We start from the raw sequence: 25595 nt of genomic DNA, 5'->3' as shown, positions 1-25595 counted from the left end.
AAAAATGTACTTTTGACATGTGCAGTGCATGCAGACTATTTATTAAGTGAACCATGTAAATATCACTTTTAAGTTAGCAAAAGCAAGCACAGTATACTTCACACTTTATAGTAACTAAGAGATAATAAACATAAGAAAATATAAAATTCTAAAAAATATATATATAAATGTTAAATGAGGTTATTGCTATATAATTGATCTTCATGGAAACAGGACTCATCCCTCCAGTGTGAGATAGTCAGAAGCTCTTTTCTTTGCTTCAGCTTGAGCTGTAAGAAGAGCAGAGAGGACGTAGTCTTTTTAATTTCATTTTTTGTATCTATTTTAATTTAATTCCACATAAGCGGCATCAGACAGTTCATCTTTTCATTAATGTTGCGTCATTTTTTTTAAGTCACCTGTCAGTAATCTTGATAAGTTGTCACCTGCATGTACCATGTCTACCCTTAGCTTTGCATTCTTTCACTTCCTTTTTTAATTTTAATTATTATTGAATCACAAAAATACAGACATAAAAACAAAAAACACAGAATTCTGACAATGAATTAACAAACAAGTGAGTCCTACCCTCTCAAACCCTCCTAAGGCAATTTACAAATCTGAACCAACCCTTTCTCCCTCAATCAATATCAGTCATAAATGTTATTACTATCCTTCAGTTCTCACTGTACTTACATCTTACAGCACAGGTAACATGCAATGCTAATACTGTAGAGCAGCACTGACATAAAAAGATGAAAACAATCATTAACTTGATTCAAAAAAGAGAAAAAAATAAAAATGGTGGTCATGGATTGATTTCTATAGTGATATTAAATACTTTTCACTGGCGTCGATGTTACAGTGTATTCTGTCAGCGTATTATTTTGCAGTCTAAAGGCTAGTCTTGTTGTTGCTGTGTTAGGAGTAAAGGGGGCAGGGTTTATAGTTCCTCTTTCTTCCTTTCCCTTTCCTAAACTGGACTGGTTTTCATTGAGAAGATAACAAGGGGGTGTGGTTAAGCTGCGGGTTGATAAAAGGACGTCACGGTGAGGTGCGCGCGCAGCCACTGGAGTAACGTGATGAGGCTCAGCTGGGAAAGCGCGAACATTGAAAGTGATACGAGTTGAGTTAAAGCCCAGAGAGACGTCCTTTTTAGAAGCGTTCGAGACCTTACAGCTGCACACCTTTCCTGCGGCCGGACCCTTGAGTAAAACCAGTTTTGTTCTTCGGGGACCCATCCCCCAACCACCAAAAACTGAACTGAACCGCCAGAAGGAGCTCGCGGCTCACGAGAGCAACGCCCAGCGCCGCCGAGTCGGAGGGACTTGAAATGCTAGTCGGCGTGGAAACCCGATAAGGTAACCCACCTCCAGACTGCCTATCTCTAACATTGGAAACCAGTCCGTCTTCCTCTGTGTTCTTCCACGTTTCCTCCTTTTCTACACCCTCCAGGTTAGGACTAGTATTGGTTCTTAATACTGAATCCCCTAGACTTGACTAGTCCGTAACAGCTGTGACAACCAGCTCTATTGCTGCTAGCCTCACCTCATTAGCCACAACCAGGTCACCACTTGCCAAACTCATGTGACTCGCCCCCTCCAAAAAGAAAACAAGCGTGCCAGTATTGTTTAAACTGCAGCGTAAAAGAAAAGGAGGGATTTCTTGCCAAAGAGCAACAATAACAATGTTTGTAAAGTCTAGTGACTGTTCAGTGGGAAACACAGCTCTTGATTTTAGGTCCTAAGACTTGAAGTCACAATTATAAGTTCTGAAATGTTTGATTTTAAAATGACAACTTGAACATAAAACTGACAAACCAATCTGATAGTATCTTTGAGTAAATGACAACAGATACATTGATTTAATTAAGCTGATAATATGAGTTTACAGAGTGCTGAGTTTTAGCACCAGTATGTTGACATTCAGTCTTTGCAGCGTCTGACCTCTGACCCCCTGTGGAAGAGGCCGACAGAAAACATCATCAATAAAGGGATCAATATATTCTGTTATTTTTCTGAGGTGTTCTTACCTCAAGCCCACCTTCGGTAAATGAGTACACACATAATGAGGATGACATTGTAGAGGATGAACAGCAGGATGGTGCACAACAGGCGCAGAGACTTAAGAGGAGGAGGAGGAGTGGTAGGGACACTTGTAGGCTGAGCTCCAGCTGTGAGGAAGAAAAGTGTGTGATCAACAATTAGGCTCAATTTAAGGAAATTTCCCAAAAAGTCAGCCAAGGAAAAGAAATCTCTCCATTAATTAATTCCAAATTAGTGCCATAAGAATATTCTCAACAGTCTTCCAACTCTAATTTATTATACTATAAGGTCTGTAGTGGTAGGTGGCAGTAATGGTAGGCTTAAACATAGAAATTTCATATTTTCTGTTCTGTGAATTTGCACACACAATGATTCTATTGAGGACAAAAATTAAGTAATACAAGGGTATGAATTTATAAATTGGTTCACAAAAAATATTAGTTTAGGGCAAGACCATAGTCATGATTTTAGAAATAATGAGGTCATGAGTCCCCCATCATTCATATTTCATTTATTCGGTTAAAGGACAATTTTCTATATTTTTTTTATTGCCAACAAATCTCATGTTTGGACCCAAACCAACAATGAACTAATGTACTAACAAGTATTGTGTGTGTATCCAAAGCCTGATATATCTTATTCCTCTGTGCCTTAGATCTCCGTTGTTGTCCAAAAACTATTAAAAACACGTCAATGAGCCACATCACTGCACTTTGTACTGAAGTTTGTTGAGAAATGTATAATGTATCACAAAGTCAAGAGGTTGTGTTATGTAGCACAACAGGCTAGTGTAGCTCTTTAAACTGAACCACGTTGCCGCAGATGCTCCGTGGCGTCTGCCTTACACAGAACTACTCTACGGAAACTGAAAGCATGATCACTGTTATTAGTCTTTGGTGCCGTTTCTAAACAAACTAATGTGATTGAACTCTTTATAATGAAGGAACATGTCACCCAGATCAGCGGCGTGGCTGACTGACGTGTTTTTAATAGTTTTTGGATAACAACGGCACTGAGGAATAAGACATATCAGACTTTGGATAGACACAGTATTGCAGAGATCAGTTCATTGTTGGTTTGGCTCTATACATGAGATTTGATGACACTAAGAAAAATATTAAAAAATCACCAACCGCATCCTTTAACAGTTCCATTTTATATTCTGTACATTAGAGAAGACAAGAGACAGATTCTAACTTCTTCTGTAGCAAAACATTTTCTAGAACACAGCCAAACAACTTCTAGTCTACACTTCCAAGCCACTGAGAAAGTACATTGCAATAAGTGGGGCGGCAATCTGGATCTATTGCTTTTGAAACGTGAAGTATTTTGGATACATAAATTAAACAGTTTCTCCACATGGACTGAATGAAGAGCTAGACTTGTGTTTCCTTACGAGCTAAGTTTAACTGTTATTATTTAGTTTTAATACAATTTGTTGGAAATTATATTGGAATTTGGTTCTTCGGTTTGTTCTTTTGGCTGGATTGATGCATTTTAATTTAACCACAAGATGGTGCCATAATGTGTAAAACAAACACATCCTATAAGCTGCCTTATGGAAATGTATAAAAAGTGGTTTTCAACCCGGTATTCATGTTTGGCCCCTGATGAAGGCGTAAGTTGAAACATTGGACTTTGATTCAGCACAATGCTATTCAAATTAGAAGTTGATGAAACAAACAAGTCTGTGTATGGTCCTCCTCCTTCAACCTGTACATTTGATTTCCCAACATTAAGGTCTAAATGGTGTTTTAAAGCCTTAAACACCAGGTAGGAATAAAGGTTTGGTGGGAAAATACTGAATACTTTATCTGTTGATCTACAGTAAATTAAGTCTAATTCATTGAGACAAAAACACTGGGAGAAACCTTAAAAAGAAAGATATGATCGGTTTTTGAATATGTAATTTAGAGTTTATAGACCCCAAATTTCAAGAAAAAATACCACAGACATAATGTCATTGTCCTCAGTGGTAGCTACAACTCTGGTTTGGAGGTTTTAGTCTAATTAGCTTGAAGTACTATAGTGTTTTAGCTCCACACAGTGGGTTTAAACTCATCCAATGACATTATTTCAGCTTCCAAAGCAGCTAAATGCTGCCACTACAGCTGACCTCCTCCTATCACACACTCTAGTGTCTACAGGAAGCAGAAGATCATTGTCACCTCTCACTGCCAGCCAGCTCTGTGATGACCCTCCTTTTGTGGGGTGTTCACACTCGTAAAGGCCTTCATTAGACTTGGAAACAGCTCGGAGGGTCATCTTTCCTGCAGGCGGAGACCCGATGAAAACACCATTTTTGTAGAATGAAGCAGAGAAATTTGATGTAGATTTAGTTTCATCTTCTTCCTTGTAGGAACACAGAAGTGTCACATCGTCTCCCTCTGTCACAGGAAGTCCAGGGCTCTCCAGGATCACAACACCATCTGAAATATAGGAGAATAAACACCAGTATAAATTTCCATAATTGATGTATTTGATTCATGACTAATAGAGTTTACATTTAGTATTACCAGTAACAGTGATGTTGACGGTGTTGCTGCACTCCCCCCGCTGGGACTCACACCAGTACAATCCAGTGTCTGACTCGTAGGCATTCTCAATGATGCAGGAGGATTCACTTGGGATTCCCCAGCCATGCATGCATCGCTGAGATGTCAATTTCGAAGTGTTTCTCCTCACTATCCAGCCGCTGGAGTTTGCTGGTGCCTCACAGCTCAGAGAGATTTGGTCATACGGAAAAAACTGAGATCTGTTGGGACTGATGCTCAGTGTGGCTGCTGGGGGTTCAAAAGGGAAATAATTATGAATGTATTTAAATTTTCTTCTGTATACATAATTGATGATATGTGTTAAATACAGTCTGCTTGCTGCAGTTATATTGTTGTTGAGTGGTAACAGTTAAAGCTGCATGAATCAACTTATTTTAATAAATTCGTGTATCATGAAAATGATCCTGTTAAAGGTTAATGAATGATTTTACTAGTTAAACGAGACATAAAGGCAGAAAAAAAATTTTTTTTTCAACAACATGTGATATTACATCACAGAAGGGAGTCACTCTCCTCGTCCCAGCTGCAGTACACTGAGCAGTGCTAGGTACTAATAAGCCTGAGCGGTCGTTATCTAGTGATTTTTTGTTTGTTTGTTTTTTCGCTAGTTTTGCATTTCATCATTTTTCATCATCATGAATAATTGTGTTTGTGCAGGCTGCACAAATTCCAGCCTGTCAGGACCTGAAGTCCACTTTCCTCGCAGGAACAGCAACAGCTAGCTTTCATGCAGTTGAAGAGACAGACTTCACTGCTGCCTATGTGACTGTGACTCATTTTAGACAGGAGGGTTATGTTATTTGCGATATGATGAAGTTCAGGATGGAATGTCAAAGCCAGGACTGTGTGAGGCTGTTAGCTGGTGCGGTTTCTCTGGTAAACAAAGCTGCTTCATCAGTTCTGCCTTCAGCAGCAGTGCTGACTAGAGGGATTCAACAAAGAGATGAACTGTTCTGGTAAGTCCTTGTTCCAATGTTTTTAACTTCGAGATCAGTCAACATGCTAGCTTGAATTGAAAAGTAACATCTGATGTGTGTTAATTCTTGTGAGGCAGCGAAACTAACCTGTAAAACCACCAGCCAATGAGGGATAATGCTAATGTTAGTTAACTAACATTGTTAGCATCCTATTTTGTAAACGCGGTTACCGTCTGACGCGGCATGACGTTAGTTATTAACTTATCTAACGCAGGATCTTGTGTCTAGTTACATAGCTTGGTGACTTTCTGTTTGTTAAGCTAGAACATTTGTAATTGTTTATTCTCATGTGGTGTTATGTTAATGTGATATAAGGTTTTTATAAGGATTGATCTTCACCATATTTTCCTGCATAATAGTGTATATATGACATTGCACTGCTGTAAAATAATGTAAAATGAGAGTTACTCTCAAAAAGGACAGACACATATTTGCAGTTTCAAGCTTTCTGTGTAACTTTGAAACCATCTCAGGAGCAAGTAGAGATGTCAGGAAACAGCTAATAAATAGCAGGTGTGCCAGCTGATTGTTCAGCAGCATCTGATAATGTCTCAACATCATGTAAAAGCCTTCAGTTCCTTTCCCCAACATCTTTAACTTGTGTTGAGTCCAGAATGAACAAACCATTCCTTTAATGCCTGGCATGTTGGTAAAAATTGTATTCTGATGTTTGTAGTTTAGTTTAAGTTGGCTGTCTTTTATGTCTAACATTTTCTTTTCAACATATTGTTTCTGTTCTCAAACAGGTCCAGGGAGGCTTTGGATGCAGGCATGAAGGAGAGGGAGTGGAGAACCTGAGGCTGTGGAGGCCAGCCGTCATCAACCAGTTAGCAGTTTCAGTCAGTCATTTAATATAATGTATTATTTGGGTCAGTGCATGTATTAAATATTATAACACTAAATGTGATCTAAATATTTTTATCTCCCCCAGCATATGCATCAGCACTGATGGAGTCTCTGAGGGAGAACTACTCCATGTCACCAAAGAGTACACACAAGAGTGCACTGGAGTCCCTCTCCAGATCCTGCCGGCAGATCACTAAACACAAGGCAGTCAGCCTGTAACCTGCACAGCCTTGATGGTTTAACACAAGACTTTAGTGTGAAATCCAGCACAGCTGTTGGGGATCTTCATTTACAGTTTGACATTATCATTATTATTATTGTTATTATAGATTTTTTTTACAATTCATATTTACCAAGAGGTTACATTTTTAGTTTCAGACTGACTCATTTCCTTTGTTGTTTATATTTACGTCATGGTGTGGGTTTTGACCGTTTCAGTGGAACTACTTAGTTCCCTTGAAACTGTCTGTTCTTAAATAATGCTCTGAGTAAAATGAGTGACCATAGCAACAGGGGCACAATGAGAGCCTTTACAATTTATTGCAACACGTTAACAAGCTAATATCTAATTACAACAATGAGTGACTTCAACATTTCTTTTAACTTATTTGGAGACTATGACAACTTTGGTGACTGGGATGCAGCTGAAGAAAGAGAAATTGAGAAGAAAAAGGAGAAACAGCACAAGGAGTTAACACTTAAAGAGGAGAATTAAATCAAAAAGAAGATCAAAAGGATGAGATCAACACAAAGAAAACAACACTGAGAGACTTCCTTGCACAGAAACTAATGGACCCCAACTTTGAAAACTATGAGTTTTCAATCATATATGTCCAAATGTCCATCAGATGCCAAATCTTTCTACCTCCACCGGAAGCGTGCCGTAACCTCTAACGTAGTGCAGGCAGGAGCAGATGTCCATTACCTCAGGAACATGATGAAAAAGATCAGCAAAGAGATGATTATACTTAATGTCTATTGGCTAATAAAGACATGACACTAAATAATATTTTCTCCTTCCATCCCCAAAATATAATTAATATCCTTATTATTCTTCCTTTCAGGTGGGTCTTTTGCGAGTCTACACAAACCACAGCCTGCCAAGCACCATTTCCGTTGCATACGAACCTAATGAGATGGTAATGATAGTGTAGATGATAATCTCTTCTTACTCAAACCCTGCGGTATTACCAGAGAAACAAAGTTATGGCTTGTGAAAAACTTGAGATTTTGATTGCAAAACGCATGAAAACATAAATTAATGGTGTTCATTTTTTTTCTTTGGTAAGTGACCATGGGGATAAGGCCCGACAAGGATTAATGGACATTAATTCCTGATTTCAACACTTTGTTGGTTGGACAACGTGAACAACACATGGAACAACCTTAGCATTCAAGGCTGCAAAACGTACGCCCTTTTATCGACATGTGTGATGAGCTAATATCAACTCGTCAGCAGGGTAGAACACGAATTGTTCAGACCAAGATGAAGTTTTGGACCTTTGAACACATTTAACATTCAACATCATAACAGGATATGAATGACAGAAAATCACAAAAAGCATGATATGTCCCCTATAAGATTCAGTTTAAATGCCTGTGAAACTGACAGCACCTGTCAGCCTCTTTTTTTTTATTTAAGATTATTATTTTGGTTGTACAGCACATTAATGGTGTCGAAAGATTGCTCAGTCTCAGAACTCAGAGCAGCAGGCATTCAATTTAAATCTAAATTTAGTTGTAACTGCTGTAAGATTTTCTCAACCAGATACCTATGTGTCATCAGTACACATTGCTCGAGTTTGTTTCATCAATTATGTTACAACAACATGTAAATGGAGAAAATCATCAAGGACTTTAGACCAAAGGTTAGACAGATCCTGGTTGATATATGAGATTCAGAAAAGAAGAATTCAATGAAAAAGATACAAAGAGTAATCTGCTCAAGTGGTTGGTAGATGAGTGGAGAAAAAGAAAGAACAGGAGAGAAATATTTTTTTAAAAGTAAAATCTCTTACAGAGCATCAGGCAGAGTGATGTGATCTCCATCTTCTGTTAGTGGGGTCTGTCTTCCTCTAAGTCTGCGTTTCACACTGCAGTCAACCACATCCTGATCTGACAGGAAATCATCAAAGCCAGAGCCAAAATAGAAAACAACATAAAAAAACACTAATGATCTGCAACGGAGTTCATACATTTAATTCATTTAGCAAACTTTCTTGAGCTCAGTCTTCAGAACCTTTAAAAAGAAATCAACCCAGGCTGTAGACAGATGTCAGCATTTTATAAATTATAAAAAACATTCTTTAGAAAGTTATGACTTCATTCTGTGCTGTCAGTTAATGTCACTAAATCTCCTAAGGACAGTTTGCTGATGATCTTTTACAGATTTTAACCAAATCGATTCTACTTACTGTTGTAAGTGAGACCCACATGACAGTCAACCTCATCATAAATAGACCACTGTCTTCACCAGAAACCACACAGTCAAACCTGTTGTCAGCCACAAGGCAGGTTATCTGTACGTCATATTCAAGTAAAACAGGATGTAAATATAACACATGAACAATTTTTGTTTTTTGAAAGCACAGACAAGTGATGTTGTCCTGCTGATTACTGCCAATAGGGGCACCAGATTAGAAATCTCTCCACAACAACACTAACAGACAATGATGTGAACCTGGAGCAGCAACAGGAACCACATCTTTTCACTTCTTTATTTGATTGCTAAGTCTGCATGGTGTCCACCCACCATCAGACTGCTTCTCTGTTTTAACACTTTGTATTATATGTCCATCTTAACTCAGTTACACCTCAATAATGTGATTAATTTAGTAAATGAATCAGTATTGTATTACAGCATTGCTTTAAGAGAAGCTAGATATAATCCAAGTGTTTTCTTGTCCTACCTGTCATTTTGAAAGGCAACAGTAGGCTGTCAGTGGCAGTCCTGGCTGTTTTGGTGCCCTATACTATAGGTGAATTTTCATCCCATCATTATTAGAGATATGTATTGTTTGAATCTTAACTACAGCCTACTACTACTATTATGAAAGCTGCTTATTGGTCTGGTACTTTATCAATACTCTTATAAGTTCAGGACAAGATTATATTTTATTTATATGTATGCTGTCTCAGCCAGAAAGTCGAAAAAGAATTTGCTCCATTTTAAGACACATAGCTGATACATACAGTCAGTTTAGTTTTAGCTTGTTCATAAAAGTTTGCCATTATGGTTGTTTAAAACATGGCACAACCTTAAAGGACGTGTTCACAGTCAGGTGTCCATATGAACAGTGAAATATATTATTTTCATTTCTCCTGTTACATACTGGCTACTAAAAGATACAAATGTGCTTTCAATGTAAGTGATGGGGACAAAAATCCACTGTCCATACAGTCATTTAAAAGTTGATGTGAAGCTTATATGAGGCTTCAGCAGTCTGAGTTAGTCATATCAAGTGGATATCTGACATATTCACAGTCTTTTTAGCATTCAATTCCCTCTTTGTGTTTCTTCGGACAGTGTTTCCCTGTTGAGCTGCGGTGGAAGTATAATAACAAAAAGAGGAACTTTGGCACTAAAAAGACTAATGTTGAAAGATATCTATCTGATTTCACTCATTTGGATGACTGTAGCTTCAAATAAACATTTAATAAATTTTTGCATAGATGGAGGACTGTGGCAAAAGCATGCCTGCAGCTCCAGCTTTGACTCACTGGTCCATCTCCTCAGTTTTATACCACAGGCTTTGCAGATTTTAATTTCTGCCCATAACCAGACAGTGGTCAGAGAGTCCCAAAAAGCTGCACAGGGAACAGAACAATATGTGTCCTTTAATGTGGTCTAGCAGTGGTCCGTTGTGTTTTTATCCCTGGTGGCACACTTGATATGCTGTCTGCAAAATCCCCAAGGGAAGAAGGGAGTCTTTTACACCCCGAGCTGGATATCTGGTCAGCCAGGTGTTATAAGGTCTCACTAACACAGGCCTACCACAGGATGTAAACACCGACCAGAATAAAAGAGGATTATGTAAAATGTAAAAGCAGATTCCACCTCCCCTCGTTCTAGGAGAAGTGGAATCTCACATCACTATTAAACTGTTAAAAACCTGTAATGCCCAAAGACGTTTATCCCACTTGAGAGGACGTCTCTTTAGGACGTCTGCTCTCAACTAAAGCTCCCATTGAAGACAAAATGAAACATTTTTATATAAAAAATAAAAAACTTCACATGCATAGATGTAGATGTATTTTAAGGGTTTCTGAAGTTAGGTCCTTTTATTTGACGTGGAAAAGACAACACCCTGTGACCGTCTGCTCAAAACAGTTTTTCAATCACAATTAGGATCTGATATTCATTAAAGGGAGAAACTTACACATGCATATCTGTATTGCAAACATGTGCACATGTCTGCTGAAAAGCAATTTCACTTGAATTTCATGATTTCAGTTTAATTTTTATTATTTCATGGTCACATTTTTGTTTTTCAGTACTGGAGGTTAGAATATAACAGCAAATCATCATCCTCTACATTCATCTGTAATACTGGACATAGATTATTCTAACATAAACATGCAAACATGATAGTCTTGTTTATCCATGTATATATTATGATGTTCATCAACTGCCTGACAAGGGCTGTTCTTTGCTCCTCCACTCTTTAAGGGGCCCCGTCCTCCCTCCCCCCACCCTGGACAGTACACACGTAAGACAAGCCAAAAAAGGGATCGAAAATTTAAATGATTTCAGTTTGATTTCATGTTGCTGTTCTTGTCATCAGGGCCACTTTTGGCCGTAGTGGGGCACTTTATACTTAATACTCATGTACTCATATTTGATGATGCTGATGCAGAAACGTAATCATCATTTTAGTCCAAAATGTTGATTTACAACAAGAATAAGAAAGATATTTGGCATTATGAAATCACACAGTCATTGGGATATTATGCAGTCAATGTGCTGTGTCATCCATATTGCAAAATTGTAGTCCCTCAGTTTTCATCAGCATCGAAGGAACAAACAGAAGTCTCCGTGAAAGGTTTAATAAGGTTAATGAAAGGCTTTGGAAAACGTATTTTAGTTGCTTGCAGTAGAAATTTTCAGTTTCTTGTGCTCCCCGGGTGCCAGCTCCTTCAGACTTTATAGCTGAAGTAGTTTACCCTCTGTTGCGAGCTCCATCGGAAGTAGGTTACCCTCCTCCCATCTATGTCCCACGTGCCCTGTCTTCTCTAAAAATACAGAAAAAATGGTTTATGTAACACTTTGTTTACACAGTTAAATAACTACAATAAAAAGGTTTTTGACTTACATATCTCCTCACAGCCCATATTGTAACGCCAGCAATAATGGCCACATATCCAAGACCAAATACAATGATAAAAACTTTGTAATCAGCGCTGCTTTCATAACCTGAAAGAATGTATGCAAGATGTTGACATGAGAAACATCAATATCTGTGCTCTGTCTGACTCAGTCAACTTAAGATAGTCAAGGTTCTTTTAGTTATTAATGTTATAAAACATTAGGTGCTTAAAGGAATTGTAAAGACGATGTTCTTATGTTTTCTAGAGCAATGTTGAAATTGTATATTTACAAGATCCTCTGCACTCCATCCCGTTGCTCTGAACTTCTCTTCCATTTCCAGTGACTGTATAAAATAACAGGTGGTAAAATGAGACTCTAGATGTTAAACAATTTCACTGCAAAACACCATATGTCCATTTTAGCACAGGGATATCTAATGCTCTCAGTAAACCCAATGTTTAGGTTTATGCTGTCATCAAAGGCAACTAAAAGACTCAGGGAAGGCCTCGCCAGTTACTGTGGCAGAGGTCAATGAGGTAGTTCAATAGCTCCAGTGGCAAGATACCAGTGATGGATGAGATTTTCTCTGAGATGGATAACTTCTTGGTCGACACTTCTAACAATGGCACAGGTGGAGCAGAGTGCCTGTTAACTAGCAGAAAGCTAATGACCAGGTGCTTTGTGTGATCAGGGCCGTAGACAGGGTTTCTGTTTCGATTTAGAGTCAAGTGTGAAGTGGCTCAGATACAGGTCAGCACCTGCAGAGAGACAATCAGGGCATTGACCTGCATTAAGGTAACTTGGTTACAGTCAGCTTTCACCAGTAAGCTGATTCATTAAATGTCATGTAAATGAGAAACCTGGTTTTCAGAATCGGGGTAGGGGATTAGAGAAACCTGATTTCCTCAGGTAGATTTCTCCTGGATAATGCAGATTTCTGATATGTATACATGTAACCAGGTTTGTAATCAGCTTTTTACACGTGACCATGTGCAGGACAAACACTTCAGACAGGGCAAGACAACAAGCTCTTAATGGCATAAGATGTAGTGTTGGTGAGGAACTGATGATTGCTTGAGTTCTTCTATGATTCACTTACTGGAGGGAGCGATGGTTGTACTTAGTGGGGCAGTTGGTGTGTTTGTTGTAGTTGTCGGCAGCATTGTGGTGGTTGGTTCTGCAAGTATCAAGAACATAAAAATAATTGAAACATAAAATAATTGAAAAACAGTAAAGGAAATGGAAATATGAATTTATGATTGGTTGAGCTGCTCTATAATTCACTTAATGAAGGGAGCAATGGTTGTACTTTGTGGGGCAGTTGGTGTGTTTGTTGTAGTTGTTGGCAGCGTCGTGGTGGTTGGTTCTGCAAGTATAACAAACATAAAAAAATAATTGTGAAAAGCAGCAAATGAAATGGAAATAAACACTGAGGTGACTACTCACCGTTTCTAACGTTTACAATCACACATCGAAGCTCTGAGTGATACTTGTTCAGGCTGAAAAATTAAATCAAGAGCGTTTTTTTTAAACAAAATTAAATGTTTACACAAAATAAATCTAAGTAAATGCTTTTTTAAGAGGTATCATTTTAACACTTTGAATCCTGTGCATCATAGAAATACTGATTAATGTACCTCTCAAAAATACTTTTAATTATAGTTAAAGACTGGTGAGAATAAGGAATTATGATGCATTTGTCATACTTACAGTTTCATATTAATCTTTAGCGAAACCATACACATAATTTAAGCACCATATTATGTCTCAATATTTAGATTAGTACAGTGACAACAGACTGATTTGTTCACTGCCTGGACAACAAAGCAGATGGGATGGTTTTCTTCGTGTTCCTTCTCTGATGTAGTCCAGTTCAAGATGAACTGTCCCTCTAATCCAGTCTGCTTTACCATGCCATGCGGCCCACTGAAGAAAAGCTGTGAAACCCTTTAAAAACACAAGACACAGTATGCAGAGATAAATTAGAATTTATCAAAACATCAGAACGTGGTTGGCCAAATGAAAGAAAACAACAAATGATATGACTTGAAACAAATAATCTACAATACAGTATTGGCTACACTAAAACATACTACTGTATAAATACACTGAACAAAAATATAAATGCAACACTTTTGTTTTTACTCCCTTTTTAAAAAAATAAAAGATCTAAGACTCAACTCATATCAAGTTGCTTATTAAACAGCATGATTATTGCACAGGTGTGTGTTGGGATGGTCACAATAAAAGAATGCAGTTTTATCACACAACACAATGTCACAGATGTTGCAAGTTTTGAGGGAACATGCGCTTGGCATGCTGACTGCAGGAATGTCCACCAGAGCTGTTGCCTGTGAATTGAATTTCATTTCACTACCATAAGTGGTCTCCAATGTTGTTTCTGAGAATTTGGCAGTGCATCCAACCGGCCTCACGACAGCAGACCATGTGTAACCACCCCAGTCCAGGACCTCCACATCCAGCTTCTTCACCTGCAAGATCGTCTGAGACCAGCCACCTGGACAGCTGATGCAACAGTTGGTTTGCATGACCAAAGAATTTCTACACAAACTGTCAGAAACCGTCGTAACCGACTTGAGTGGGCAATTGCTCACCTTCGATGGCATCTGGCACTTTGGAGAATTGTTCGCTTCACGAATGAATCCTGGTTTTCACTGTACCGGGCAGATGGGGTGTATGGTGTATGGGGGTGAGCGGTTTGCTGATGTCAGCGTCGTAAACAGCTCCACCTCCAGCAGCTACAACAGTAACATGCTGCTCTAACACTGATGCTTCACTATTAATAATCTAATGATGTCATATATAATAATATACCAGTCAGAGGGACCAAACCACTACTTTTACTGCAATACTTTAACTACATCATAATACTTATGTACTTTAACTGTAATACTTTAACTACATCAAGTTCATAATACTTATGTACTTTTACTTGAGTGGGATTTTTCATGCAGGACTTTTACTTGTAATGGAGTATTTTTACAGTGCTGTATTGGTATTTTTATTTGAATAAAGGGTCTGAATACATCTTCCACCACTGACGTTACTCATACTGAAACAATATTATTTTGCTTTTATCATTTGTGAGATTCTGTTTACGTACACCTTAAAAAGTGAGAGTCCTCAGACTCACTCTACACACTGCATGTGGCAAATAAAAGCAGTATGGCCTTAATCTGGTGTAATACATGTCTTCATATGAATATGTTTAACATGTCATTCCAATTCATAATATTACACCTTTAACAATACTTCACAATTAGTATATCTTATAAAAAAAAAGCATGTGTGAATTTATGATGCCATTTTTTTTTACACATGTATCACATACAGGCACGTTTTTAGACATTCCACTTGTAATAAATTCACGATACAGGGATTCAGGGAATTTCATGTGTTTCACATGTCTAACATAAGATATCTTGCGATAAATAATCCTGCTACATATAAAACAAATGTGGGTTACCACATGTTAAACAGCATTTTGTATGTGATTTTCATACTATATATGGTATTTTTTGTGAATTTGTTTTAAATGTAATGAAATGAAAATGTGAATTTCATGTGCGATTTTTGTTTTGTCTTCAGTCCACGTTCTCCTTTTTTTGTTTGATTTTGTAGTTAGACATGATATCGCAGCAAAAAGCATAAAAAGGTGCTTGTTACATGCTTGGGTTGGTGTACAAAGCATGTGACTTTGCCACCAGGGACCGGATTCCTGTCCCATGCTTCGAGTCACAGTGTATTTTTAGCCTTTAATGTTTTGGTTTTGCTTTTCACTCACTGGGACTTTGTTGCCTCTGCCTTGATGTTAATTTCCAGGGACTCGTTGACATATGCGATCAGCTGCGCACCTTTGGCTGGAGTTGGAGGCAGAAACCTGGGCAGATACTTTCCCTCTGTGCAGCATGGCACAGCAGTGTCCACTGGAACAATAGAGAAAAAACAAAAAAACATAGGGCCCACCATACAATAAGTTTACTATATCTTTCTGTAACAGAACTGCTAACTAATCAGAGCCTAAATCAAGGTACCACAGTGATTATGCAGTGAATGTCATGATAATAATATCTTTCAAGTTATTCTGATGGCATAAGTTTTGTTTGTAGAAAATTGAGATAATCCAGGTGAAAGGTGCAGACTATGTGTTTTGTGATTTGAATGAAATGAAAGTTATTGAGTAGGTCAGTTTTCCTGCTAAGTAAATAAACTCTGTCTTCACTGAGTTAAAACTCCAATCTGTAAAGGTAAAGTGAGAGATATCCTACCCATTAAAACAAATCTGATCGGTATTTTGCTGAGAGCATCACTAGGAGTTCTCCTTGTTTCCACACCATCACTTTGATTGAGGGAGATAGTGTGGCGGGGGAAGTCCTCCATCTCCAGCTGTACCGCATACGAACCTTCATTACTGCTGCTGGTGGGGTGAAATGATAAAGTACAAGTCTGAACAGAGAGAAAATAGACAAACCAGTGTCAGTTAATATAGTTGTCTTTGTTTAGTACACATGACATCATTTCTGAAACGGTTCATACACATTTTATATTAAATCTTCTGCCAGCTTCACCTTGACCTTTGAGAAATTTTGCCTGATTTGTGCTATGAAATTTAGATTGTTTCTCCATAATCCAAGTGTTGTCTTTTTGTTGATTTTCTTTTTTCTGATCAAACTCACCACAATTTTGCACTTCAGCTGCTATTTTACAAACATTCACCTACAATCTCATTGTTCGTTGTCAGGGAGGCATAAATGCAAAGATGGAACTGTTGTTTGCCATAGCCAACAGTTGAAGAAGTATTCAGATCCTTTACTCAAGGAAAAGTACCAATGAAACAATGGTAAATACTTAAAGATCCCCTCCAGACATGTTTTAAGATGTATGTAACTGTTTGTGTCTGCTCAAACAGCTTAAACATCCAACTGTAGGAACAAGAAGAAAAACACATTTTTGAGAGAAGGGGGACTTTAATTAGTCCCGCAGAAAAAATACAGGTACAAAAGTATTTATTAGCGGAATGTATTTTAAGTAAATGTGTTCTGCAAGAAAAAATGGCCATTGGGACTGATATATTATTCAAACCATGACATTTGTTACTGTTGTAGCTGCTGGAGGTGGAGCTAGTTTCAACTACTTTATATACAGTTAGCTAGTTTAGTTCAGTGGTTCCCAACCTAGGGGTTGAGCCCTTCCAAAGGGTCACCAGATAAATTTGAGGGGTTGTGAGATGATAAGTGGGAGAAGAAGAAGTTCTAATACACAAATTAGTATTTACTTTTTTTCTGATTTTTGCAAAATATTTTCACAAAGCACCAACTAGACAACTAGACAGTGCTTTCTTGTAAGGGGTCAAAAGCCAAATTGGTTTTGTAGCTTATTAGATGATCATATGTTTTAAGTGTAAAATCATAATCTGATAAGTAACTATTAACTATATGTGTTAAATAAATATAGTGGAATAAAAAGTAAAATACTTCCCTTTGAAATATATTATGGTAGAAGTACCTCACACTTGTTAAGTACAATACTTCAATGAATGTATTTAGTTAATTTCCACTAATGTGTATACCACCAGATGTCATCAAAGAGTCATCAGTTTAATTATAATACAAGAATAAAGAGGTGGTTCTGTACTCATTTATTCAAATTTAAATGTGGTTTGAAAGTTTACAGCATTATATGACTAATTTAATTTACTGCAAAATGTCTGGTGCTGTAATCCATTACACAGTAGCATATAATTACTGTATTTTATTTTACAGATACGTACAGCTACTGTAAAAGTAGATACAGTACCATTAAATTACTGTTTCATTTTACAATTGCTACTCTAAATAACAAAGTACACTTACAGTAATTTATTTTACAGAAAGTTTACTGTGCTTATATTTACAGTAATTAACTGGCAGCAATTGACAAGTAACTTACTGTAATTTATTTTACAGTAAGTTACTATATGATATATATGATATATGTATCATGGTTTCCAATCTTAAAATGTCATATATAGTGCAGAGTGATTAATGCTGCAAATAACCTGAAAGTCTTGTATATTTACAATCCGTGATGTAAAAAAACCAAAAAACTCACTGGTGAAATGGTCAGAACAGACGGTGGTGTGCAGGGATTACATTCTTCTGCTACTGTATTTCCATATCTGCATTTCACCTCGTCTCCATCAGCGTCAAAGGCCAACAGGTTGTAGTCTCTCTGACAGTTTGAAGGAACTCTAGCAAAGTAGTGAGAGACAGAGACATCAGAGGCAGCACAGTGTGTAACCTACCTATGCTGCTCTAACACTGATGCTTCACTATTAATAATCTAATGATGTCATATATAATAATATATCAGTCAGAGGGACCAATTCATAATATTATACCTTTAACAATACTTCACAATTAGTATATCTTACAAAAAAGCATGTGAATTTATGATGCTGTTTTTTTTACACATGTATCACATACAGGCACATGTTGTTTTCAGACATTCCACTGATACTAATACTATACTAATAAATTCACATGATACAGGGATTCAGGAATTTTCAAGTATTTCACATGTCTAACATAAGATATCATGTGATAAATAATCCTGTTACATATAAAGTAAATGTGGGTTATCACATGTAGAACAGCATTTCATATGTAATGGGTTTACATATTGTACTGTATGTGGAAGTTTTTGTGAATTTGTTGTAAATGTAATGAAAATGTGAATTTCATGTGTGAAGTTCTTTTTGTTTTGTTTGGTTTGTTTGTTTGTTTTCTTAGTTAGACATTATTTCTCAGCAAAAAAAGCATAGAAAGGTGCTTGTGAGATGCTTGGTTTGTGCACAAAGCATATGACTTTGCAGCCCATTCTCACTCCCAACTTGTCACATACCAAGGCTTGGTCAGGACCCCATGGCGTCACTTTTTAATGCACTGGGTACTCATTTAGCATCATTTTTCAACATGCAGGGTTGTCCGATAGACTTCTGTTGAACTCCCACAACGTCTGAAATAGACACCATGAGACCAATGACGTCTATATAAGGTGATAAATTTCAGCCTGGTCACGAGAATAAAACCATTGGCATTGTATGTTTCTGCAAACCACAGATACGTTGAATATCTACATTTTAACACCTGTAATACGGAGCATATTAACATTTCAACAATACGTATCATATTAACATTTCTGAAGTGACGTACTTCATATGACATCTATATAAGCTGACTGTCTTATTAGGAGGTGAAGGGGTTGGTGGATGGCTTGCAATGTTGTTGGCAGAAAGTTGGAAATTGGTTCGAGACCACCTTGCCATTTTTATTTTATTTTTTAAAACCCAAACCATGATCTTTCCCTAACCCTAACCAAGTGTTTTTTGTGCCTAAACCTAACCAGACCTTAACCACAGCATTGTCACACCATAAAATCTAATTATTTTTTAAAAGTGACTGCCGTGACACTGCACTTTGAAAAATGACACTAAAGGGGTACCCAGTGCGTTAAAAAGTGATGGCACGGGGTCCTGACCAAGCCTCGGTACGTGACGAATTGGGAGTGAGAATGTGTTGGACTTTGCCACCAGGGACTGGATTCCTGTCCCATGCTTCAAGTCACAGTGTATTTTTAGCCTTTAGTTACAACTGCATCGGTCATAACCTGACCTGACTCATCAGAAAGGATTAGATGATATTTACTTGGTTTCTAGGCAGGTACATGATAGGCAGTCAGTACAGGCAAACAAGTCCAAAGAGCCAAGGCAGACAGGCAGCAGTTTAAAGGCAGGAATGTGGCCTGGTAGACAATGATTAATGGCAAACGGAGTGGCAGGAGTGCAGGCAGGTGCAGAGTAGAGTGACTGGCAAAGGCGGAAACACCCTGAGCACTACTGATGGGCAGGAGAGGAATGGCTGGACTGCAATGATAGGACAGATTAAAACAAGAGGGACTAAACAGCAGATGAATAAGATGAAACTGCTCTCGCCATGACAACCTCACCCGATAAGGTGCACCCTAAATTTGAATGATTTGGCAAAATAGTGGCTTGCCTTTGTTTTGTTTTGTTTATACTTTCTGTTTGTGTCATGACTTTTTCATTCTGATTAAGATGCACATTAGCATTAACATTACACACTAAAAATCGCTGGGTTAAAATTTTACCTAGTTTGGGTCAATATAGCACCAACACAACATTGGGTTAACTTTACCCAGCAGCAATTTGTTACACACAACAAGCTTTAGATAAAAACTACAAAGCAACGTGCATAAGACATTCAAAAGATACACAAGCTTTTAACAATCAATAACAAACTGCGACATGTAAATTTAAAAAGAGTAGATCAGATTATAACAAGCTTTAGTTTGGGTAAATAATCCAACAGTAAAATAAAAAATACCTAAAACTGGGGCAAAACAACATCAACCCAGTACTGTGTTGGTGCTATATTGATGCAAACTGGGTAAAATTGTAACCCAGTGATTTTTAGTGTGTAAAACTTGCACTTAATATATGTTTAAATAAGGCTTTGTGCTTTAGTGTCCATACATTATTATCTAACAACAGTTCCACATATCAAATTAGGAAAATATGTCACTGACAAATAGTATTAGGTCAATAAGTGAAGTGACAGTTTTGCCAATATTGAGAATATTTGACTCTTTCCATTTATGGTTATGTTACCAAACAAAACATTGTCAAATTTGCATTTAAAGGTCCAGTGTGTAATATGTGTGGTATTTAGCGGCATCTAACGGTGAGGTTCTAGATTGAAGCACTCTGCCGCTCACCCCTCCCCTCCCTAAGACTTTGGAGAGATTCCAGAAGCTACAGTGGCCTTCAAGGACAAGAAGCTATTTGCTGAAGATGTCATCGTCCATGACAAGTTCGAGCATTTCTAACAAGTCAAACGATGAGGTGAAGATGTATTTAATTATTTAGTCTATAATACTATAGGTTATAGCTCACAAGTAAGATAGCAATTATGAGTGTTTTACTGTTTTGGTAATACAAGCTAACATTAGCAACGTAATGCTAAACAAAACTTACGTTATTTTATTCTAACGTTAGGTGTTATTGATAGCGAGATAGCGTTGGCAGGATAACATTACATATTTTATTATCCGTTTGCAGAGTCAAGTACTGGAGGTTAGAGGAGGTTAGAGGAGGAGGAAGAGGGCCAGAAAGAGGGCGAGTTAGCGGTTCTGCTGCAGGCAGAGCCAGGCGAGGGAGGAGAGCAAACACCGGCACTGCGGAAGCAGGGGAAGAGGATCAGGGACAAAAAATATCTTTTATTTAACAGAAACATTTTTGGACATCCTTTTCAATCTGGACAATAAAAGGATAACATAAGCATGCAGCTTTTACTGTTCAAACAAACATTTTGACAGCTTATTATGTGTTCTTCAGAGTTGACTGATAAAGACAGAATTATCTATCAAATCATTAGTCTGTTTGAACACTAAAAGCAGTGTGATTAAACTTATCCGATCACCGTCCAGCAGTCAAATTGCTGCACATATAATAGCTGACAAGGGTCAGACCAATACCACACCAAAGGTACTCAATTTACTGCTCTGGATGAAGATGCCCTCATGGCAGGAACAACACCCGTGATTCACTGGCACTGCTGTTCCTCATCTGCTCCAGGAGCTGTGTGTAGAGCAGCAGCTGCAGGGAAAACTGCTTCTGTGGAAGACAGTACCATTACACATAGAGTTAATTTACTATTTCATACATTTTATATCTTAGTTATCAGTCAATGTGTTGTCTTACTGCCCCAGAAAATGAATAAATTGTTGGGTTATTAGCACGACATTGCCTCCGTGAGAGGCACAAACTGAAGCTAAAGTGTGCTAATATTTAACGATACATGGTGGTGTTTCTTTTCAGGGAAACTAATGTACTACTAATAAACATTGTACATCATATAGGTTTTGAACCATTACCAGCGGGGCAAAATAAATATACATTACACTCTTACCTGTCCAGCAATAAACAGGAAACTTTGGCGTCAGTCTGCAAACATTTCTCTCATCAGGGATTTCCATCTGGGTTTATCCTCGTTTTATGCCGTTGCTTGTCCCGATTTCATTTAGCTTCTTCGTGTTTTTGTTTCTTTGACGACGACAATTCACGCTCCTGTGATTTTCTAAATAAGTATGATCCTCCATTTATCAGATTTTGGTTTCAAAAACTTCTCACAATACAAAATGTTTGGTCCGTTCTTCTTCTTCATTTTAAAACCAATGCATTTCCGGTAGTCGCCCACTGAATCTAAAACGTGTAAGGCCCTCACTGGAGTCAGTGTTAGGTTTGTCCATTCTGCGCTACTGCAGAAACATGGCGATGCAACATAGCGGCCACCGTGGAGGGGGACCCGCTCCCATGTGGATATAAAGGGCTTATTCTAAGGTAACGAAAACACAACAATTATTATTTTCAGCTGATTAGACACTAATTAAGATATTCTTATAAACAATCTATTCAATTTTTACCAAGTCTGTTCTTTTAGATGTTACTAAATACTACACACTGGACCTTTAATCAAATAACACAAATGATTAACAATTACACATTAAACCAGGGGTCAAGGGCTCCCAGGGCAGTTGCCTGCTTTTCTCTATTGGTAATGCACCCATGATGAAGTCTATATAAATTGTTAATCTCTGGCAATCTCAGATTTAGCAATACTTTGGCATTGCTGTGCCTGTCATTAACTGCCAAATATGCAATACTTTGGCATATTTGGCAGTTAATTACAGGCATAGGTGTGTCATTATTTCTCACATTCTCAAACTCTCTATATTAGGCAGGCATATTCAGGCATGTCATCTAAGTGGGCATGGTACTATGACTGTTGGTCAGGTACTATGACTACAGTACACACAAACATACAGAGCTGCATTTGGTGAGAGACTGTAATATAAAGGATTAATAATAATCTAATAGAGATGTTAGCATCACATTTAATTTGTTTTGCGTGAACAAACAGGAACCAATTATTTTTGATTGTATAATCATAATCTACCACAGCTTTATAAACATATTGTGTTATAAAAAAGTTACATGTTGTATATAAAATACAGTATGGTGGCAAGAATCTACTTCATATCAGGGTAGACAGATGAAAACCCACAGAAGAATTTGCCAAGAAATCTGAAGACACTGCATGTTTATGCAGGACACCTTTTTGAGGCGCAATAACAGCAGATGGCTTTTTCTCCATTGCTATGATAGAGTGATAAGTTAGGACACATATCAAGCTCCAGCATGTGGGGTCTGGGATGGTAGGATGAGGAGGAACAGAAAAAACAGATAAGATGAATTCATTCAATCACATTGATATGTGCTGACATGAAAGATGCATAAAATCAACGCCAGCTTTATGCCTATTTATGCCAGAAAATGTCGTCATGTGTGTTTGGAGATAATTATCAAAGGCGTAGACACACATGACGACTGTTGAGTTAATTATGATTATGGTTTGGGCGTGACAATTGATGGAAGCGAGTTGGAGCAGGTTTTTACAGTCTTGGTTAGAGTTAGGTGTTGAGGTTGACAGTTGGCAGATAAAATCATACCATGTGTGATATGTAAAGATTCTCATTTGAAGTCTTCAGATCCAGTCACTGCCAGTTGTTCTCACAAAGCTTTCTTTACACATGACATGTGTCACTCGAGCCGTAAAGAGAACAAAAGTCACTCTCCTCACAGGTTTCCCTGCAGCTGAAGCAAAGAAGAGACCTTCTCATCATCTCACACTGGAATGAGAGTCCCGTTTCCTGCTATGAAGCTAAACTATGTGAAAACCCACAAAGCTTTATTATAAATTCCAGTGGAAAAGATATCAAAGATACCAAATATATCAGGCTATGTATTGTCAGTAACTTAATTTAAAATCATCCAATTAGAAATTGGATTGAATTGATTTTCTTGTGCTTTTTTTTTACAGTTGTCCCCTGAAAGCAAGCGAAATGCTGGTGTATTAAAAGGAAAGCATGTGAGGCGACAGCGGCAAGAAGAAAGTCCCTCAGAGCTCACAGCCCAGCACTGTGCAGCTCGATTGGCATTCTATAGTGAACACCAGCATCGGCAGGTCCGCCACTGGTACACCCCGTTCTCTCCACAGATGAGAGCAGGTTCACACTGAGCACATGTGACAGGTGTGAAAGAGTCTGGAGACGTCCTGGTGAACGTTATGCTGCCTGTAATATCATCCAGCATGACCAGTTTGGCAGTGGGTCACTGATGTTCTTATCCTTAGAGACCTCCACAGTGCTGGGTTGTGAGCACAGGTCCCACTAGAGGACATCAGGCCCTCATGCCACCCTCATGGAGTCTGTTTCTGACAGTTTGGTCAGAAACATGCACACCAGTAGCCTGCTGGAGGTCATTTTGTAGGGCTCTAGCAGTGCTCCTCCTGTTCCTCCTCACACAAAGGAGCAGATACTGGTCCTACTGCTGGGTCGATGCCTTTCTATGGCCCTGTCCAGCTCTCCTGGTGTAACAGCCGGTCTACTGGTATCTCCTCCATGCTCTTGAGACAGTGCTGGGAGACACAGCAAACCTTGTTGCGACCGCACATATGGATGTGACATTCTGGAGGAGCTGGACTACTTGTGCAACCTGATTGGGCTGCAGGTACTGCCTGATGCTACCAGTAGTGACAAGGACACTAGCAGAACACAAAACTAGAGAAGAGTCAGTCAGGAAGGATGAGGAGAGAGCAATTGTCTGTGGCCACCACATGCAAAACCATTCCTTTTTTGGGGGTTGTCTTGCTTTTGCCTCTCCATTGCACCTGTTGTAACTTTCATTTGCACTAAAGCAGGTGAAATTCATTCACAATCACTTGTGATTCCTAAATGGACAGATTGATATCCCTGAGGTTTAACTGGCTTGGTGTTATACACATCTTAAGTGTTCCCTTAATTTTTTTGAGCAGTGTATATATGTATACATGTATATATACAGACAGGTGACAAATTAAAGGAAAAACTGGTCCAGGTCTGAATGCTTGACCCCTACAGTGAGGGGATCTGGTGGCTCTGTTCTGCTTTGGGGGGCGTTTTGCTGACATGGTTTGGATCCACTTGTCCCCTTAAAGGGAAGGGTCACTGCAAATCAATACAAAGTTTTTCTGAGATCTTAACCTAGCTGAACACTTATGGGAGATTTTGGACTGATGTGCTAGACAGTGCTCTCTGCCACCACCATCAAAACACCAAATGAGGGAATATCTTTTTGAAGAATGGTGTTCCTCAGCCTTGATATTGATTCTACAGTCTCTGGAACTCTTTTGGAGGGATGAACACTGTTCTCAGATGACTCAGATGATGGCCTGATTACTGAATGATATAATTATGCTACAGGTTGCCTTGTGTGATGATTGAAAATGTATAAGAAGTGGTTTTCAACCCATTATTCCCTTTTGGTCCCTTGGTGAAGGCGTAAATTAAAACGTTGGGCTTTGTTCCAACGTAATGCTGTTTGAATAAAGAAGTTGATGAAAGGAGCAAGTCTGTCCTCTTTCAAACTGCCATGTAATTAATAAAGGCTTTTTCCTCAATATTCCATATACTCCCTCCCCTCTGCTGTGATTTCCTGTTTTCTTTGCATCTTTGAAGAAAAAGTGATATTTAAACCTCAACATTTGTGAATGCCCTGTTTGGCCAAAATAATCCAACAATTATACATTTCCACTTTTCTTTCCTCTATTATACGTTTTATATCATAGTAATTAGTATACATGTTTCCTTTTCAGGTACCCAATTTTTAAATGATTCCCAAAACATTCTTTAGTGCATACACATAAAAACAGATAAATGCTGTAATGTTTCAGTATTAGTGTCCCAGGATTTGTAGTAGTTTCTTCTT

At 38.2% G+C, this 25595-nt stretch overlaps 1 protein-coding gene and 1 long non-coding RNA gene across 4 annotated transcripts; one reads left to right on the top strand and one right to left on the bottom strand.

Moving 5' to 3' along the window:
• Positions 1-182: 182 nt before the first annotated feature.
• Positions 183-18425, bottom strand: LOC121889751 (Fc receptor-like protein 5). 2 transcript variants are annotated; one of them, XM_042401966.1, is made up of 8 exons: positions 17822-18425; positions 15516-16177; positions 12810-14469; positions 8421-8517; positions 4541-4807; positions 4193-4453; positions 2012-2152; positions 183-269 (listed from the first exon to the last, which is right to left on the bottom strand). In XM_042401966.1, the coding sequence occupies exons 4-7, from the start codon at positions 8449-8451 to the stop codon at positions 2013-2015; spliced, it is 699 nt and encodes a 232-aa protein (XP_042257900.1). In that variant the 5' UTR covers positions 8452-8517; positions 12810-14469; positions 15516-16177; positions 17822-18425; the 3' UTR covers positions 183-269; position 2012. The 2 variants fall into 2 exon arrangements, with proteins under 2 accessions (XP_042257900.1, XP_042257901.1); XM_042401967.1 differs by lacking the exons at positions 183-269; positions 12810-14469; positions 15516-16177; positions 17822-18425 and adding an exon at positions 8817-9827 and having other exon boundaries at positions 2013-2152.
• LOC121889816 lies at positions 5048-8011 on the top strand. Of its 2 annotated transcripts, XR_006093643.1 has the most exons (3): positions 5048-6395; positions 6488-7541; positions 7692-8011. It is a non-coding gene; the product is annotated as an uncharacterized LOC121889816 (long non-coding RNA). The 2 variants fall into 2 exon arrangements; XR_006093642.1 differs by having other exon boundaries at positions 6488-8011.
• Positions 18426-25595: the final 7170 nt, after the last annotated feature.

This window comes from Thunnus maccoyii, chromosome 22 (genome assembly GCF_910596095.1).
Source record: "Thunnus maccoyii chromosome 22, fThuMac1.1, whole genome shotgun sequence".
Classification (NCBI taxonomy): domain Eukaryota; kingdom Metazoa; phylum Chordata; class Actinopteri; order Scombriformes; family Scombridae; genus Thunnus; species Thunnus maccoyii.
Note: the sequence above shows the minus strand (reverse complement) of the source record. Positions and strands in the feature narration are given on the sequence as shown.